A 19,648-nucleotide genomic window follows, 5' to 3' on the forward strand; every position below is an offset into this window, starting at 1 on the left:
TAAGAGTAAGTTAAAAGCATAAAGGATGCCTTACACTTCCAGCTGCGTACATTCCCTCGTTACAAAATGCCATGGTAAATAAAACTGGTTTTTGTAGATCCTTTGGTTTGCCACCTGAGAGCACAAAACCAACATAAAATATCAAATTTAGTTTATTGCAACAATGTGCTCAACTTCAAATCTGGGATGATTTACTATTTGTGAGTAAAAAGGCTCCATGGGCTACATATTTTTTGGACTTTTTTCTGTGATAATGAAGGAGAAGTTTGGTATACATAATTTGAAGTGACAGTACTACTGTGGTCTGATGAACTAGAAATTAATTTGAGAAATAATTTGATTTTGTAAAGGCTGCTAAATAGCCACATTAAAGTTTGTCAATAACAGAATCATAGAGTCATTTAGGTTGGAAGCGACCCTAGAAGTCCTCTGATCCAACCTCCTGCTCAGCACAGAGCCAACTCCAAACTCCTAACCAACTTCAAAGTTAGATCATGTTGTCCAGAGTCATATCCACTGAGGTCTGAATATACCCAAGAATGGAAATTCCATAGCTTCTCTGGGCAACTTGTCCCACTGTCTGACTACCTTCACTGTGAAAGTATTTTTTTTTCCTAATATCTACCCAGAATTTCCGTTGATGCAAACAGTGTCCTTTGCCTGTCTGGTTTCATCTTCTCTGTAACCTTTCATTAGGTAGCTGAAGCAATAGTAAAATCCCCCCTTTCCTTTTCTCCAGGCTGAACAAACATAGTTCTCTTAGTCCATCTATGTACTTAGACTTTGCAATAATCTTTGTGGCCCTGTGCTGAACTTCGTCCATTACATGAATATCTTTTTTGTACTGTGAAGCCCAAAACAAAGTGTTTGAAACAAACCCCTAAATCCTAACTCAACTAAATTACAAGTGATTGCAGTTCTAAAAAAACTTACTAAAACTAAGCAGTAGGAAACCTATTCTAGCATCACTTATTCCAATTTAAATTAGAATGAACAAAAATTATTTCACTGCTGCTGTTTCTCCTGAGGTTATTAATTTGGCTGTCTATTAGCACAAAAGCTATTAATAATTTATCATGTAAACATATAAAAGATTGCCATCAATGTGTCTTACAGAGGCCAGTGTGAGCTGAGTTTTTCGAACCAGTGGCTTCCAGCTGTACTCACATATTATTACTCCCAGACATCATTGGTGCTGCCTAAAAATCTATTATCTTGATTTGAACATGGAAATACCTTTCTTTTTCTGTACTTCTCTACGAACATATGACACCACGTCCGATATTTTACGCATGTATTCTGCACAAAAGAAAACAATTTGTAACGTCAACCTTGTTTATATGTCAATATTGCAATAAAAGTCAGTTGTATTCCAGTCTACTGAACAGAAGGCCAGGTTCAGCATACTGAATCAAAAATGTGCATTCTTCCCCAATATCCACCATTTCTGTCATCTATGCAACTAAGCAGGCACAATCTTTCTGTGATTCAGCTTACAGCTGTAAAAGGGAGATAGCAATACCTGGCATGGAGAGTGATACAGATGCAGATTTATCTATCTACTAGTGCTAAGTTCTGGTATGTTATTTCTAACCATGATTTTTTCATTTGATGTACTTATGAAGGAAACTTCAGTCAGTCTGAAAAAAATGCCCAAGTGAAATGTTGTGGCTGCTTATGATTCTGCTTGCAACACCGTAACAGGAATTTAGCATGTGCTTAAAGTTGGACATGCACTTAAGCATTCTGCTAAATAGATACAGATTGCAGTATGTTTTAAATGAAGCAGAAGCTTCAGTACAATATGAATACAGACAATTTTGTTACACAGTTTTAGGACAGGACTCAAAGAAGAATATACAGGCCAAGGAAAAGCCGAAATGGCAAATATTCTTGTTGCCTTCTACTGAACTGGCAAAAATATTTCTGGTCACACCTCAGCTTTTTATTTGTTGATGATTTCCAACTCTTGATTTGGTAAACTTAAAACTCTGATAATTTCAAAAGCAGAGAAATAATGCTAGTTTGTTGGGTTTTTTTAAGAGCAGCCTTCCGTTTCTGTGTTAACTATCAAAACTGAACAGAGATACAGTACTTTGGGAAAGTCAGGGATACTTGCTGCAGCTTGAAAAATGATGTATTACATGGCAAAAGAAGAAAACAAGATTATCACCAGCCTATTAACACTGATTCAGTGTTTATTAGAGAAACAGTTCTATGCTGGTCTATAACAGGATGTTACCCAATTCTAGTGCTAGGGAGAAGCATATTCCACTACTCCTCTTAGATCTGACTGAACTAGTGAATTTCATGTGCACAGTAGGACTGACACCTTCCATCCCTGCAAAGGATGATAGGGTACAGGTTACCATTGCCAGAACACTTTATGCCGGCTGTGTCTCACTGTCCTTCATCTTGGGAGCCCTCTGAATGGGCACAGAAGGGTAGCATGTGGCAGGTAGCAGAGGAGAGACCTCGGGATTCCCAGAAAAAAGAAGGCATGGAATGGGCTGCTGTTGCCAGAAAACTTTAGTCAGTCGCTAGCCTGCCAAAGGTCCCCATGAAAAAAAGATGGGTGGGAATATATATAGGGCAGACAAATCGCCTTGGCAAGTTGCAGTCAATCTGGGGGACATGTACCGAGTCTAGAATTCTATTCTACTCTAGAATAAAATAAAAGCAGATCTCTTTGTTCGAAGCCAAAGGCATCTTCTGTTTACTCTCTGTGCTTCATACTTTCTGCAGTAAAGCCTGATAGCCTTTACAGCCTTGTTTTCATTAGAAAATAGTTTATTTAAGAGCTGACCTTAGGAATTCTATTAAGCAACATTACATTAAATTCAGTTTTGTTGTTTGAAGACTCAGCATGAGTCTTCAAATATCTGTTTTAACATTATCTAACATACTAAATGAGGACAATCCAATATTTCATGCGAAATAAAATAAATTATTGGTACTTAACTAATAGTAAAAAGACTGTGTATAGCTGGTATATTAATAGTTTAATGTTAATCTAGTAGAGCTGGTTCATAAGATCTGGGCTTCTGGAACTATTGTTCATTTTATCAGTTTTGATGTATTTAGAGCTTTTTCTCTTTTTTTTTCCAAAGAAAAATGAAAGCCAATTATTGGGTGCTAAAGAAACCCACACAGAAGTTCAAAAGACATTCTCAAATGTTTATCATACTAATAAAAGAAATATGGTTCTACAATATAGCTTTACAATTTCTGTAAGGTACACAATAGGAGAACAGAAGAAAGCAAAAAAAGCTTTCATCTATCCACTTTCCTCCCTACTTGAATAAAACACACAACGCAGCTATTTCTTACCAGGTAGAGGTTTTTGTTGAAGAACAGAAACACTGCGTGTCTCAGCATCAATTGCCAAAATATATCCTTCTTTACAGCCCACGTAAATTTCTGAGGTTGCAGTCCAGCAGTGGGCAGTAGGATGCACTGAAGGCTTAATATAATTGCTAGGCTTCAGCACAAAAATAAACAAGTTCAATCAACAATTGCCAAATATCTGTACAAGCAGTTACATACATTTTAAGGCAAAAAAAAGATCATTACCTCATAGAGTCTGACCACTTGTATAATATCAGCCTTATTTTATTCAGTCATCCCTTCACTGAGGCTAGTAACTTGAGAAACGAGAACATTTTCCAGAAAAGACTATGTCTGGAGATAGCGGTGGAGAACTTACCTCTCTCCCTAGAAGCTTGTTTAAATGATGAATTATATTTTCATTGAAAAATTATGTATTTTGAAATTTGAATTTATCTGGATTTATTGTCCAGCACTTACATCTGTTACAATTTTGTCCTCTAGCCTGGAAATCCCTCCGGTATCTTCCCTACCCTCGCAAAGATATTGACCCACCATAACCAGGTCACCTCCCAATTTTTTAATGATAAAATTATGATAAAATTCAACACATTAAGCCCCTAGATTTTTTTTTAACGTCAGAATAGTACTGGAAGCCCAAATTGAAATGGTTACCCACTATGACCTCACCCTGACAAATGCTTTTCAAACTGCTTTTCAGAATAGTCTTCCACTTTGCAAACATAACCTGCACACATGGTCTTGCATACTTGGCAGTACTAAAACACATTTTGTTTGAATAGTTTATCTTATCATATAATCCAAATTGCTCTGTAAAACAGCTCTGTCAACCTTTGTGTCATCTGCAAATTAGTTCTAGAAATATCCCTGCCACGGACTTCCCATGTGCCTTGAATTTCATTTCACTAAAATAAATCTCATAAATCCATCATCCATAAAACAGGAAGAACAGAACTTCTCCGCCAAAAATTATTAAAGACAGTGACCTGTTCAGATACAACAGTAATAGGGGTAATATAAATACCATGATAGAAAGAACCAGATTGAAGAGAATTCGGGGAGGGGGAGAGGGGAACAAAACACAAGAAAACCTTGAGAGAACATTTAAAAGAGAAGATTTGAAGAACCATGCACGTGAGCAAAAGTGGTGAGGAACACTCGACAATATAATGGATGAAAAAAAAGAAGAGTCTACAATTCTATGAAACACCTACTGTCTCACTAAAGGTTCTACAAAAAGAGGAAATATGGATGGACTTGTCATGAAAACATAGGACAGAGATTCATAAGTACCTAGAATTCATTAGTAAAATATGCCAAGGACTTGCTATATGATTCTGGGTAAGTAACTTACTCTCTATTTATGCTTACAAAGCATTTTGAATTTCTCAGGGGAAAATGCTACAGAAATAAAGTATATTAATATTTACTTTATAAATCAAATAGGACTAACAGTAATAAATCTATAACAAATGGGCCTTTACATCACCCAGAAAAACATTTAATATAGGCATTTTCACTGATTTTATGAGGCTTGAGCATCACAAATCTTTGGGAAGGTTGTAACTGAACTACTGTGAATCAGAAGCTTCCTGTGTAAAGAAAACTTCTGTAACGTTCCTTTGTACCTGCTGTCATGACTGTCTTTACACATAAACTAGATAAAATATACTAATGAGATTATGTAAATCCCAAACCAGGTTGTTTCTTGAACTGTGCATTGGTACAGTGGTGCATTATAATAATGCCGTCTTTTTTTTAACTTCTCTCCCTTTTGAGTAGCACCTCTTCAGAGAAAAATATCCATGATGGATCCTTGTCATGAAAAGTTTTATAAAAAGACAATGGAATAAAATTGGTACTGGGGACGAGGCGGAGTCAAGTGGTCTTGTCATGGTAAAGCATATTCAGAAAACTCAGGTCCCAAATGTAAGAAATATTGAAACAAAACTAAATCAATCTAATGCAAGAAAGAAAAGGAATGGAAGCTGTAGGATATTTCAATTCCTTTCACTCTGCTGCCCCGTTGTGGTTACACTTTGGTACATACTCAGCCTCAGTATCTTGTTCTAGAGTATGGAACCCTAACACATTTCAAAGAAGCAAACAAGTGCACTGGCAATGGGTTCGCTTTTCTTACTTGCCTCTCACACATTCCTTAGGAGTGGGCTACAGCCTCCAAGGACCATGGACTACAGAGGTTGAGGATAACTCCTTTAAATAATAGTCTAAATAAATGGTTCTCCACTTTGGATGCTTACATCAACGTGAAAAACACTGATCTCAGCTGACTCAGATTTAGTGATAAAGAACAAAAATCCTTCTGTCGAATTCTGCGGAGATAGGGAGAGCTTCATCAGGCCATGATATTATTCCCACTGCATTTAACTGAACACACCTCGTTAACCACCACAGGAGGAGCAGGTTGTCTCTTACTCATTAAAAAAGCATTGATGATAGTAGAGAGGCAAATAACTCCAAGGTATTTACAAATGTCAAGGCACAGATTTTAGGCCAGAGTCAGATAACTGCTCCTGGACGTTTGTAAAGGTATACAAATCATCAGTGGTAGTAACCATTGATACATCTGCCGCAGCAGCCTGTCAATTTATAAAGACAGTGAAGAATGGTAGTTATAGCACCTCTATATTGGACAGCCTGGTCCTTTACAGCAACTGCAGTCTGAAGATATCTTGACATCTGAGGAACTCAGCAAGTTCAGTCATTTCAATCTCTCTCAAAGTTGCTGCATTAGACACTTTTCAACATAAGGATCTTGATAAAACAATATTTCAAAGAAGTATCTTCTCCATCAAGTATATTCTGATCAACTTGTGCAGAAATTGCTTTGCCATAACTATATGTTCCATGTTGGGTGCTGGAAGGGGGTGCTTAACCTGACAAGACATATGCATGCGATTCCGCCCCAGTGTGGGCAGTTACAAGATCTAGTAGTGGCTCAGTTTTTCTGCTAGGTTAGAGATGGAGCATATGTGCACAGGTATGCGTGGAGGGGAGAATTAGTGCTGTAAGGCACAATAAATGCAAGTCCTGCAAAAAATTACTCAGCTATCATAGTCTGGAGCAAGGTGAAAACATGCCAGGAATTGATTCAGCGCCTGCTAGTGCTAAACTGTGAGTGTAGCACCCCACAATTTAGTACACAGGAAACAACATACCACCACCACAACAAAAGGAACAACAATAGCTTGTATTTCTGCAAAAAACTTTCATTTCTAAATAACCTGATGTTCATTACCTTGTCAATATTCACAACCAAAATACACCTATCTAGGGAATTTGGACAGTAAATAACTATCAAAATATTTACCATGTAATTTGAAAGAAAAGGAAATCTTCGTCAGCGACTCGTAGAACAATCTACTCTTACTCCAGGAGTAGTTCTATGTATAAGGAGAACATAATCACTCTGAAGGTGCTAAAAAGAAATCTAGGTTTTTCTGAAGGCAGTTGCGAATGCAAAGACCCTACAGTGGTATCTAGTATGGTTGAAAGCATAAACTTTTCCGTGCGGAAAAGTTCACCACGTGGTTCTGCAAGTTCAAGCATAAGAACCTACAATTCCTGAATGGAACAGCATCCATTCAAGGACAGATAAATTCTATTAAGCCTCACAGACCTAATATGGCAGTTGTTTTTTTCCCCAATACCTCTCATAATTCACCTTACAGGCTAAAGAACGAAGAGGCAGAAAGTATAAGAGGCAGCAAGGTAGAAGAAAAAGGCAATGCCCCTGATGAGCATACATCATCTTCATTTTCCATGTTCTAAGTGATCTGAAATATAAGCAGCTCATATGTAATCAGCATCAGTACAGGATGTTTGTTTGTAGTTATTGATTGTCCTGGAAACCAAGGGCATCAGCAGTTACACAGTTCAAAAACTCTACGAATCTGAATGCATGAAGCCACGAAAAGAGGATGAGGTCAGGAAAGCATCACTCCCCATTTTTATTTTTTATTCTGCTTTATAAGAGAAGTTTATGGCAGAAACCTGTGGTACACTAATCTGGTAATACAGAACTCACATTTGTCCATTGAAAAGACATAGTATAATGCCAGTATCATCTTATGTGTGGTAGCTTTGGTGTCTCATATATATCATAAGCCACCAAATAGAAACTGATGGTCTTAATCTTAGAAGAGAATCCCAGATTTGCAAGTTAAATGTTTTCACACTGGCACATGCTTCTAGTTGGTAGTCAGGTGAAAGTAAATTTCAAAAAAAATGAGAACACTTTTGAAGCCTCTCAAAAAAGGCATCTCAAGGAAGGCTAACAAATAAATGATCAATACAAGTGAGACAAACAGGCAGGTCCAACACTGACAGTGGTATGGGAATGTATTTCAGAAGCAGGGATTGCTGTCTGGAATAAAGCCTTCAATGTTTCCACAGCTTGAGACATTTTCAGAGTCAAAAAGAAAACAAATCTCAAAGGGAAGTAAGGATACCTCAAAGTTACTATCAGTTTAGCATGGGAATAGGTTTTCAACGTTTGAGCAGGTCATATTAGCTTGGGCATGGTTAAATGCTGACATGCTTATACTGCCTTTGGGATACAGATTAGTACCTCCACTGCACAGACATATTACTATGCTAGGACCTGTGTCAGAAATCTCTACATTGTACTGCACTGTGCAATAGCAGCATGTCTTGTAAGTCTCCTGTCAAAATGGATTTCAAAAATGTTGTGGAGACAACAGATCTATTTACAGGGTTGTACCTGTTTAACAGACATAAAAATTATTCATTTATTACCACCTATTTGCATAAAATGCATAATGACTTGGAATAGTAAAAAGGAAAAAAGTCAGTAACTACCACGAATGTTTCTGCTTCATCTCCTACCAGTCCAGCAATGGCTGAAACTGGCAAATCAGGGCCATGGTACGGATCTTCACTACGAGAAACTGGGAAAAACAAATCCTTACGAGAACTCACGGACCCTTGTCCATCAGGGAGTTTCACAGGGCTGTGAAAAAGCAAGAGACACTGTCTGAGGAGGAGAAATACTATGAATAGTAAATGCTGATACAAAACTGAGAAGCATGTTTTCAAAACTTTGAAACACCAACTCAGTTAATGGGCTTTACTTCTGCAAGAGTAATGGAGGATTGTTGTAGACAATCATTCTACACGGCATATACCATTTCACTGAAAAGTAATAGTAATTCTACTACAAAAGAGGAATTTTCCTAACTGGCAGAAATGGACTGCCATATTCTAGCTCAGTGTCTCTTCTTGTTGCTTTGTATTAACAACTATTCTATGTTACTGTTTTTACAGGATTAATGAAGTCACACACACCTAACTTGCATATGCTGTGAGGATTCATGCTTAATGTTTATTTGGAGAGAGTTTAACGATGATGAAAAATTATTAGTATTTGCCTGTTGCACTCTGGTAATCTGTGTTATGAGTGGCTGTTACAATGCAGGAGTTGAGGATTCTATAGTTTACAAACTATGTTGAATTATGACTTGGAAAAAATTTATGTAAAATAAACAATTCTCAGTGGACATTTAACCGCTACTGAATGGAATGAAAAGTGAGAAAAAAGGAGTATATATGTATTTTCACATGTACTCTATAATGACAAAAGGCAAAAAACCCTTCAGTATTCTTTTCAGATCGCAAATTAAGGTCTTGTCTATACTTTCACTAGTATAACTGTGTCAGTGGCAATATGTTGGTTATATTCATAGTTAAGAAGATTAAACACACTTGGGAATTGTAGAGTAGCTGCCACTGAAACAGCATAGGTGTTATACTTCAAGGACTCCAACTTGAATGATACATACTACTTTTATACCAGCCTCAAAACACATTTTAGCATAAATAAATTCTAGGTTTGCTGTGCTCAGTGAATTGCATTGACAGAGCCACCCCCTCCAGACCTGTAAATTGGCCACACAAGCTGGAAATCACTCAGAAAACTGATACTGCTTTTGGTACAATTTATGATTACAACAACGTATTGTTTAACTATGCTTACTAGGAAGCAACTTGATCCAGATTTGGTGCTTTCATAGCTACAAAAGCAATGCTCGACATAGCCACTTGCAGGAAAGCAGTCCAGGCACTACCTTAATTCAGTCATGCAGCTTTTGATAGAAGCTGCCAAAGTAGCTGATTAGTATTAGCTTCATGATGTGCATAATCTGGACATGTGAGTGCTAAGAAATGAAATCATAAATTCAAGTCACTTGATTGACTAGATAGATTCACACTGGTTGTGATTTAGCATTTACTGATTGCAATTGCTAGCTGAACTAAATTGGATTAAATTATTTGCAAACAGATGTAGGTTGCTAGTCTTAGTTATTAAGATATACTTCTAGATTTTTCTCTTAACCTGAAGGGCGTTCCACTCACTTTCGCGTAAGGTGATGCTCGTCATTATTCCTTTCAATATGCCAGACAGTAACGGAGCTCTCATTAACAAAACACAGTTGTTGCCAATTCATAGGGTTAAAACTTAAAGAGGTTGCTGTTACCCCTGGCTGAGACGCACTGCACAGGAGGATATTTTCTTGCCAGTTCCTTCATTAAGGAGAGTAAAAGAAAATCAAATCCATTAAATAAGTCAAAAACATTCAAGCCAAAGATCTGGATGTGATTATGAGTGACATTCAAGATCAAGTTTGGAAAACAAATACTTTGTCACTGACAAAAAATTTCTGCTGTCAAACAAGTTAGGTCCTCTTGAGAATGAAAAGGAGGTGGTTAATTAGCCACACATACAATTATTACTGCTACAAAAAGATTGAATAATAGAATAATTTTGAAAACTGACATTTTAGAAACATCATCGTGCACTTCCTTTTGTGAAAAGACCAACAGAGTCAAGAGACATGGATTTTTTTTTCATCAGTTCCATCAGTGACTACTTGAATGGGCCCAAACAATTAACTCTTCAGCACCCCAGACCTCAACCTTGCTTTTCCAATCCGTAAAATAATTATTATAATGCTTACAGGCTTGCAGTTGGAAGGTATTATAATTAAGAAATAAAATGCAGTCAGCCCGTGATTATCTATGGATGTATGAATTAAGTAATACAGTAATTGTGTTGTGAATGCAGACATACAAGCTATGGCTGCATTAACTAACGAGCACAAAACAGGGCAGAATTTGTGTGGGGCTGTTATGTATAGCTGACACAAGCCTGGGAATCTGCTTTCCACTGACTTTTCTTTTGTTCAGTGTAACCTATTTTATGGTGTCACCATCTAATTTGCGTATTTCTCTGTTATCCAGATTAATTCTTGACTGCATTTGCATTTTTAGGTGCTGTTCAAGAACTGATTAACATCAGTTGAAGAAAATGGTTAAAACTCTTTCTTAATTTCTTGGACAATATATCTGACTGTTATTCTAAATAACATTTATAGCTTTAGTATTTGTCATTACTCCTGAGAGGAAAAAAAACCCTAAAATGCATACACTGCTGTAAATGGATTTAGTATAATCCTGTTGTTCTGGCCTGTAATAAATTCACTCACAGAAACAGATCAGGATGCAAGACAATGGTTAATATTGATAGCATATGCAAAAAATGAGAAGTATTCACACATACACAGTAACTCATTAAAATTACAGAAAGCTATAAACTGCAATTCTGACTTTAAAAGATATCAGTGTAGCTCTCTCTCTAAAGATCTGTCAGCATGTTCTCATCTCATACCTAACAGATAGTGCCAACACTCTTTTACAGTAGATAATTTATTAAGATCTGAAACTGTATGGTACATGTATCTGAAAAAGAATGTGGCACTAAGCCTCTCCTTCAAAAAGAAAAGAATGAAGATCTAGGGATAAAATATCTCAGATGAAAGGCAGCTTTTAGTTATCCATAAGCTTTCTATATTTTGAGACTGATATAACTTTCGAAGCATCTCTTATACCTCTGATTCCAAACTATCTGCTTAAAATACCGGAACTGTGCAATCATCATATTGTAATGGCACATTAAGAATGCTAAACATTGAGATTTCTTTCATCTGTATACACACAATTCTACAATGAATGCACAGTATAATCCAGTTGCAAAAATGAAGGTCCTGATCTCACAGTAAATTCACACATCTCTGCTCAAGTTATTATAAATTCTAAGTTTAATATTGTAAGGTAACTCTATTTTGTTACTAAATTATTTCTGACTGGAATCTAGGTTGGTTCTTTTATGACAATTAGCTGCTGATAGTCATATTCATGCTGATCCAAATAGGTTTCAAAGGTTTGGCCTTGGAAATTGCCACTACTTTAAAGCATTTAAACTTTTCTAGATCTTTCCATTTTTAAGAATAATCTAGAGAAGTCTTTCAAGATGGTGGATTTTTGTTTAAGTGCACACAATGAACACATTAGACCATGTGTGTTATTTCTGCTGTAAGCGACAAGCATGTAAGCTCTTCAGACCAGTGAAGCTGTCTTGTCGGTTTCTACTGTGATATACACACAGACATCCTTCCTGAACTACTGTGTACGATCAGAGTTCACAGCAAACATTATTCTTCTTCATAAGGGATAAAGAAGAGGCATCTGTAATAGTATCTACTATCATCATTACTGAAATTCTGAAGTTACAGGAGTTTCTGCCTCTTCGCTAATCATTGTACAAGAAAAGGTCATAATTAAATTGGGAGTATACAGAACATTCCTTACACGTCCTTGCTTGCCTTCCTCCTACTCCACCCTCCCCATTTGTTTGGAAGTAGTGCTCAGGCTCCACAGTCAATGGAAGCTTGCTGGCAAAGGAGGCAAGAGCAGGATTATATTTTTACAGAACAATTTTAAAAATTAAATATTCTAACTTTCTGTATCTGCACCGTATTATATAATATTTCTTTTCATGACAATGAGCAGAAAATTATGATCTAACCCAGTGACCCATGGTAGTGTAAACACTGAGCAAAACTATAAGACAGAACTAAGATCAAGCACAAGTAATTAAACTTGTGCTTAATGTCCCCCACTGAATGGTCCAGGGGGACAAAAAAAGTAGAAATCAGCCTCAGAACGCTTTTCCTCTTTTCAGCAGGCAACTTTCTTTCACAAACAGCATGGTACTCAACTTCCAAGGGTGAACAGATAATTAACTGATGCTGAAGACTTTAGAAGTACTCCAAAACACAAGATTTCAAAGAAGGTAGAAGATAGCTGTAGCAAAGTAACAGTCATTCTGACTAGTGGCTACTAATGCTAGAAAACAAACAGCAAATTTGGTACAGAAAGTTTGCAGCCTTTATGCTGAAACAGCACACACACAAAAATATGAATTAAATGTAAATGGTATTAGAGAATTTTTTTTTACACTTACCATACTGAAAGAACAAATTCTGGGATTGAAGAGTAACTGGCTAGATAAGGGCCTGTGAAACTAAACGCAAGTAAGGTGTAGTCCAGCTGAGCACTACCTGAAACGTAAAAATAAAGAACATGGTCTTTAATTGCCCCCGACTTTACTGTGTACTATCACAGATAGAGTACTCTTCTCCGTTCCTTTATAACCACTTTAACTCTTCAAAGACATTCTTCAGGCCCCTGATTCCTTTGCTTTACTCCAGATTATTGTTTTGATTTGATCATAAAAATCTTCCCTATGTATCACTGCTTGGAATTTTTTAAATTTTTTTCAATAATACCTTGAATTTGTAAAGTATTTTTCCCCAAGTACCCTGAAACCCTTTGCAGTCATAATTTCATTCCTATACATGCAATAAGCAAGTAGTTTGATCCTTATTTAAATGGCAAGGAGACTGAAACATGGATAGGGTAAGCAACTTAACTAAGGAGAGAAGTATTATGAGGCAGGCAAAAATATACATTAGATCCCAGACTCCAAAGTTTAAGTGCAAGAACCCTCATTCCTCTCATCTCAGATTTCTCACTGTGGCTTTCAGCAGTCTGCTCGGGAGCCTGCTGCAGCATGATTTTTTTGGTTATTCTGACTATATTTTCCTAAAATTAATTCCATTTCATTCCATTTGTTTTCCCTTTAAAACAGCTCCATTTTGCATTGTCATATTCCTCCCTTGCTTGAGCCTAACTAAAAGTAGTGCAGTGGAAAATTCCTTCCACTACTTTCCATGCATCCTGTCATGAGACAGTTTCCTGTCATGCTGTTTTTCAAGTCTTATCAAAAAAATCCTTTAGAAACTGGATGATTTAAGCATTGTTTCAATGAAATGGTGATGGGGAGGGTTATCACATCACTACCTTTTAATTCTGTCAGTTTATTCAGTTCTGGAAAAGTGTAGATATATATGATGGGATTCAGCTTCTGGTCTGAAAAGGCCAGCACTTGACTGTTCCCATTCGCTGCAAAGGCTCCCACCCGGCCAGTCTGACACTGCAGCATTGTCGTCTTCTTTGTTTCAATGTCCAGGAAGAGGATGTAATTGCCACAAGGGTAGCAGACAGTTTGATTGTTGATAAAGCCAAAGTTCTTCTTTGAGAATCCCTGAACCCAACTTAAGAAAGAGCAACTGAATGTTAAAACATTAATCAAAGACACATTTCTCAAAATACTGTGAAAAACGGAGTGTCGTAGCCTAAGTTACACTGAACTGATGCTTGGGATGTTAGACTCATCCTCATACCAATGTTGTAAAACCACAATAACTTCCACATCTAGTATTATGAATCACTAGTTCAGTGTTTCCAAAAACATAGGGTCAATCTTAACCCTGATTGACAGACCCATACCCAGACCTCACAGACAGACAAAGGACTGTCATACAAACATGGAGAGATGGTTATATTACTTTCAGTTTTCACTAAAAATAAAGTTAGCCAGTTCACAGGCTCTGTTTTTCTGCTCATATATCATAGTAATAGAGTATACCTTTACTCTGAAAGAATTACACAGGTACAATCTGTACTGGGGACCCAATTGTGTTTGCTTAACCTTTTTACACTTTCATAGCTCATCTCATCCCTGTAAAATAAAAAATACAAAGGCATGGCTTGGGTTTATATGAACATAACTAAGAGGACTGTTCTGCTTTAAAGATACCAGTACTTTAACATGGTAAAACTTTGGAATGTAAACAGGATGTGTTACGCAAGGACTGAAATAAATTACTGAAGAGGAGTCAGCTTATGAACTTACAACCCATCAACAAATTCATAACTGCCTGCAGATGTTTTTACCTTTCAGAAAGTGTGTGGATAAACATCAGGGTCCTCTTATCAAAGGGATTTGCATTTACCGCTAACTGAAGATGTCTGATTGAGCCACAGCTTAGTCTGCTAGTACCCTGTTAGAAAAGTTTCAGCAGCGTAACACATATCCTCTGTGTACAACACTGCTGTTAGCACCTTCTCTTCTAATTTCTATTCAGAAACTTTCCATCTCTTCTCTTCTTCCAAATAAGAGCATTTGACTGGAAGAGATCTTTGTCCTCTGCAATTGCAAGCAGCGTTTTTACGCTCCTTTCATGAACATAAGTCAGTCATAAGATCAGATCAGCTGCTGATCCTTTGTACTCTTACCAGAAGATTGTACTACAGCCTCAGCACTCTCACAGTGAGGAACATTTTTAAATGACTAGTCTTACTAGTCTTAAGGTATTTATGTCCAGCAATAACTTCTCGTTATCTTTTCTGAGTAGTTTCTGCTCTTGGCCTCTTTTGCTACACACCAGAGGAGTAAGTGTAGCCAGAGGGGAGTGGAAGCACACTGACCACGTGCTCGTGCAGATGAACTGAATACCATGGCAACAAAGAGGAGACATTTCAGCTGATGAATGTTTTTCCAGACCTTTTACACAAGAACTAGATGTATGACATGCCATGGCACATAAGCAGACCTTTATGAACATGCTCACAGGACCAGATCTATGCTTTTCTCCAACACTAGATCTGAATCAGTGGCAATGAAGTATTTTTAACTTCCGTTCGCAGAGGTAAAATGAAGTCTAGAAGATACGTATGCAGGGATAAATTAATGGGATGACAGCGCAATTTATCATCCTTATACAACTAGTAAAGGCATAAGGGGACAAGGATTCAGGCTGTTATCTGATGTCAGCTATGACTGGTGTGTTACACACTGAGTCAGGTAATTAGCCATGGCTCACACATGTGTTCTCTATGCTGTGTCTGTCTCCAGTTCTATATAAACATCGCATCAGAAGTATTTCAGTCATAAACTTTGCCAGCTGGTGAAATGTAGATGGGGCAAAGTAATTAGACTTGCTTGGAAATTTCCTTACAGAGCATTTTGCCACTGAAAAATACTAGTTCATACAAAACAGACTATATGAAAGCATGAGTTTTGTCGAAAATCTGTGCTTTCTGAAGACACAGAACACCATTCCAATTGCCCACTGCAAAAGAATTTTTGTCACTTTCTTCTAAAACTGATACACATACTACTACTGCTAACATTAATTTATAAGAAAGGCAAACTTTAGACTTTTCTATTTTATGGAAATGGGCTTTTCTTCACATTCAATAGGGCTTAAATTCTTTTTTTATTTTGCATAATATTTTAATTTCATAATGGTGTTTTCGCAAAGCAGAAAACCTGGATTACAGCTCTTCCAAGTAATACCAGTTTGCACAAGGGACCTCCTCTGAATAGCAATGACATGCTTCAGATGGTATCTTTTTTACTCTGCAAGTATCAGAACGGTTAAGGATGAAGCCTGTTTCTCCTATTACCAGAACAAATAATTTTCTTTCCACTAAAAAGTGCTGCACCTATAATTATGGATCTATGTCCTATAAGCATTGATGAAACAGCTGAAATACTTACAAGGGACAAGGAAGTTTAAACATCTGTCCCATTACATAGAAAAAATGTCTAAGATTGCTGTGAAAGTCTCAACCAAGGTGGGGCAGGAAGGGCTTAATTCACCTACAGCTCCTATGTGTTCAGAACCAAAAAGCAAGTTGTTGGATTGCTAAGACCTCTGGCTGAGAACCATTTTTCTATATATAGTGTGGGTTATAGGTTTGTGGGAAATGGAAATCTGAAAGTCTCTGACATGCAGGCTAAGATGCTGAGACAGAAAGGCAGGCGTGAGGGCTTAGAATACCAGGAAAACTAAGAACCATGGCAGTAGGTGATGACAGTGGGGTTTAGGAGGTACAGAACAGCCAGGGAAGTTCTAGAGGTTGAAGTAGTCTGGGTAAAACAGAAAAGAGATGTGGCCATGAACAGAACTGAACTGTATGAGTTCACAAGGTCAGGTACTGAGCAGAAAAGCACGCTCTGAGAGTTCATCAGGATTGTGTGCTGCCAGAACCACTACACTAGAAAAGACAACAACTCATGTCACACTTCTTATCAACTCATCAAGCTCCAGCTTAAAACTTACTCCCTGTTTCAGAGCTTCCCTGTTCTAAGGGCAGAGAACCTAAATTTAATCCAAATCCACCAAAGGCTCAGTCCCTGCCAGACACTGCAGCGCTTCCCTCTCCCCCTGCAACTACCTGCTGCCCTAACACAGACCCACAGCACAGCGGCCTCCCTTCCTTTCCCTGCCAGACCTGCCCTATTCTCCGATAGCTGCATAGAGCTGACCCGGGGCGAGAGAAGCTGGGCCCCGGGGACACAGGACACCCCTCCGGGGCCGAGGGGCTCGGGAGTGTGTGGTGTGTATGGAGGCCCGAAGGGCGCGGGCTGTCCCGGCCGGCCCCCACCTCACTTCCAGCGCAGCCTCCTCGGACGAGGGGCAGTCCTAGGAACAAGAACGGCTTCTGCTATTAGCTGACACAACACCTCCCGCCGGGCTTAAAACAGCGAGCTGATTGGCCTGCGCTCGTGCGCCAACCAACCAATGAGCACGGGTAGGTACTTAAAGGGCCAGCAGCCATAGAAGAAGGAGCTCGTGGGGTTTCTGTCCTGGGCAGGAGAAACCTAAGTACAAAGTGATGAGACGAGCTCTCTGTAGCACATCCGCCATTCTCGCAGGGGCACCGACCTGTGGCTGATGGGGTAATTCTGCCTGTCAGTCACTGGTACCTGCGGCCTGTAACCTGTGTAATCATTGCTGCCGTGTCTAGAAGCAGGTGGCTTTACCGGGCATAGAGGTGAATCAGCCTTAGGGAAGAGACCATGGGTTCCTTCCCTCGGCCACCCCACGGGCCCTTGCTGTGGCGGCACGCTCCCTGCTCCCGTTCCAGCGGCACTTGGCCTTTCACTTAGTGAGGCAGCCGTACCTGTTCTCCCATCGCTTGTCTTGTTTTTCCTTTCATGAGGTACCACAGTTCTTCTTGGGACGTGTAAGACAGCGCTCCTGAAGTTTCAAAGAGAGCTGTGGAGAAGTTGACCACTGGAAAGAAGAGAAAGTACAGCTACAATCTTTCTCCATGTACTTACGGCTTTTAGCATGGTAACGCAATAAGAACCTCCAAGTATTTTAAAAGCAGAATTAGCAATAACATCTCCTTTTCCCTTTCCTAAAGCAAGAAATGTTATTTATAGTGTCTCACTTGCTTGTGCTAGTTCATTATTACTTCTCTGTACAGTGGCAGTGTGCAGTTTTGCGATGCAGCTACGCACTCACAGTGCTACCGAGCAACGATGGAGAGTGGCACTCCTGCCCAGAGGCAGCAGGACAAACCTGTAGCTTACCTCTAGTCTCCACAAGTGCTCTGTATGCCATGCAAAACCAAGAAAGGATGAGGAAATGGGTTTATTTTTCCATAGTGCCTTTGAGGGGCTATTGTAGCATGTGGATTTTGTGATGCTGCTTTTGGTTCCTACGTGCCTGTCTCTGGGCTGTGAGTTAGCAGGCTGCCTGTGTTCTTCTTCATTGCTAAAAGAAACGTCAGATTAATTTTCTCTTTTTTCATGACCCAGAATGTTGCTGAATCTTTCTTAAGGGCAGGCGCTCAGAGGAATGAAAAATATGTCCTCTAACAGTTTTTTTTAATGATAGAAGAAATTATTTTATTGGCAAAGGACATCTTATGCAAAGCTTCTGTTTACCTAGGGCATGGCAGGCTTGTGCAACGAATTACCACTCCCTTTCACTGCTGAGCTGCTTATTAATTACATAATCAAACAGCAATGACTTAACAAAAAATCATATTGTTCCTCTATTCGAATGGATAATGGTGTCAGGTTCATGGTCACTTCACTAGTGGCCATCTCTGTTTGCCTTCAGGAGCGATCACCACAGAAAATATTGGTCTTTGACATGATGCCTGAGGCCCAACTCCAGTGACAATCAAATCAAAAGTCATCAACAGGCAAAACTTCCCCACTGTGCAAGCATGGATCCACTGAGGAGACTGGAGAAGCTCCAGTTCCTCTATTAGCCTTGGGGGTTTGACAGGGACATGTCCAGGACGATCCCTCCCTTCAGCTACGGCTGCCCCAGCCCTCTGGTGCCTACAAATGTGCCATTTCCTAATAATGTACAGATCTGACCTGAAGGTTGGGTGGAAGTGTGTGGAGCCCCAGGAAGGGAAGCATTTTACTTTGGGGACCATAGATCAACTTGGACACTGTGTGAAACGCATTAAGAGGAAAGCTCCTCCATTTCCACTATTATACCCCAGGAAAAGCTGGTACAAGGAAGGCCCTGGTGCCCTCATCTCAACTGAAAAGGAAGCAAAAGGGATGGAGAGGACTTCAGTCTGTGCTTCGGCTCTCCCTTTTGCTCTGTGCACATACTGATGCTCCCACAGGTCATGTTTGCAGAAGCAAGCACGAATCTCTCTATGATTGCAAGGTAGTAATTAAATTAAATCTAACATTTGCTGCGCCCCTTTATCTGTTAGGTTATCTGTTGTCTCCTTTTGGGTTTTCATCATGAAGCAGAATAGCTGCAGGAGAGAGAAACCCTCCTTGTTATCCTCAAGGTGGGACTGGATTTTGAAGAGCAATAGGTGATGCAGTGCTGCCGTAGCAGGAGAAGGCCTGTCCGGGGAGGAGGCAGTGAGGGAAGCAGAGGAATGCCTGCTGCCTCACCAGCTGCTGGAGGCACCACTGGAAAAAAACAGGTCTATGGGGTGGAATTTTGCTGTAGGTTTCCCATTTAAATGGGAGTGCCAGCTGGGGTGGGTTGTGCTGCGGTATTAAAGAAGAGAGCGTTAAGAGCAGCTTAATAGTGCCGCTCGCAGTGAGCGGGTCAGCATCCACGGTGGGGAGGACAGTCAGCTCAAGGAGGGACCACCGGGCTGCTCGACGCTCCTCCCACCCGAACCCAAGCCTTCCCCCCTCCCTGGGTGCCAGCCACCTGAGGCTGGGCGCCGACAACCCCCGGGGGAGGGAGGCAGGCCCGCGCACAGGCCCTGACACCCGGCTGAGGGGCGG

At 39.4% G+C, this 19,648-nt stretch overlaps 1 protein-coding gene across 1 annotated transcript in view; it reads right to left on the reverse strand.

Moving 5' to 3' along the window:
- CFAP43 (cilia and flagella associated protein 43) overlaps positions 1-19,025 on the reverse strand; it is a 53,408-nt gene extending 34,383 nt beyond the window's left edge. The window contains exons 1-10 of the mRNA XM_009328453.1: positions 19,007-19,025; positions 17,545-17,657; positions 14,527-14,633; positions 13,591-13,844; positions 12,692-12,788; positions 9,745-9,912; positions 8,191-8,341; positions 3,331-3,481; positions 1,237-1,299; positions 35-114 (exon numbers count right to left, since the gene is read on the reverse strand). Coding sequence (XP_009326728.1) covers positions 35-114; positions 1,237-1,299; positions 3,331-3,481; positions 8,191-8,341; positions 9,745-9,912; positions 12,692-12,788; positions 13,591-13,844; positions 14,527-14,633; positions 17,545-17,657; positions 19,007-19,025 — 1,203 coding nt within the window. The remainder of the gene's footprint in view (positions 1-34; positions 115-1,236; positions 1,300-3,330; positions 3,482-8,190; positions 8,342-9,744; positions 9,913-12,691; positions 12,789-13,590; positions 13,845-14,526; positions 14,634-17,544; positions 17,658-19,006) is intronic.
- Positions 19,026-19,648: the final 623 nt, after the last annotated feature.

This window comes from Pygoscelis adeliae, unplaced genomic scaffold (genome assembly GCF_000699105.1).
Source record: "Pygoscelis adeliae isolate BGI_AS28 unplaced genomic scaffold, ASM69910v1 Scaffold317, whole genome shotgun sequence".
In the NCBI taxonomy this organism is placed as follows: domain Eukaryota; kingdom Metazoa; phylum Chordata; class Aves; order Sphenisciformes; family Spheniscidae; genus Pygoscelis; species Pygoscelis adeliae.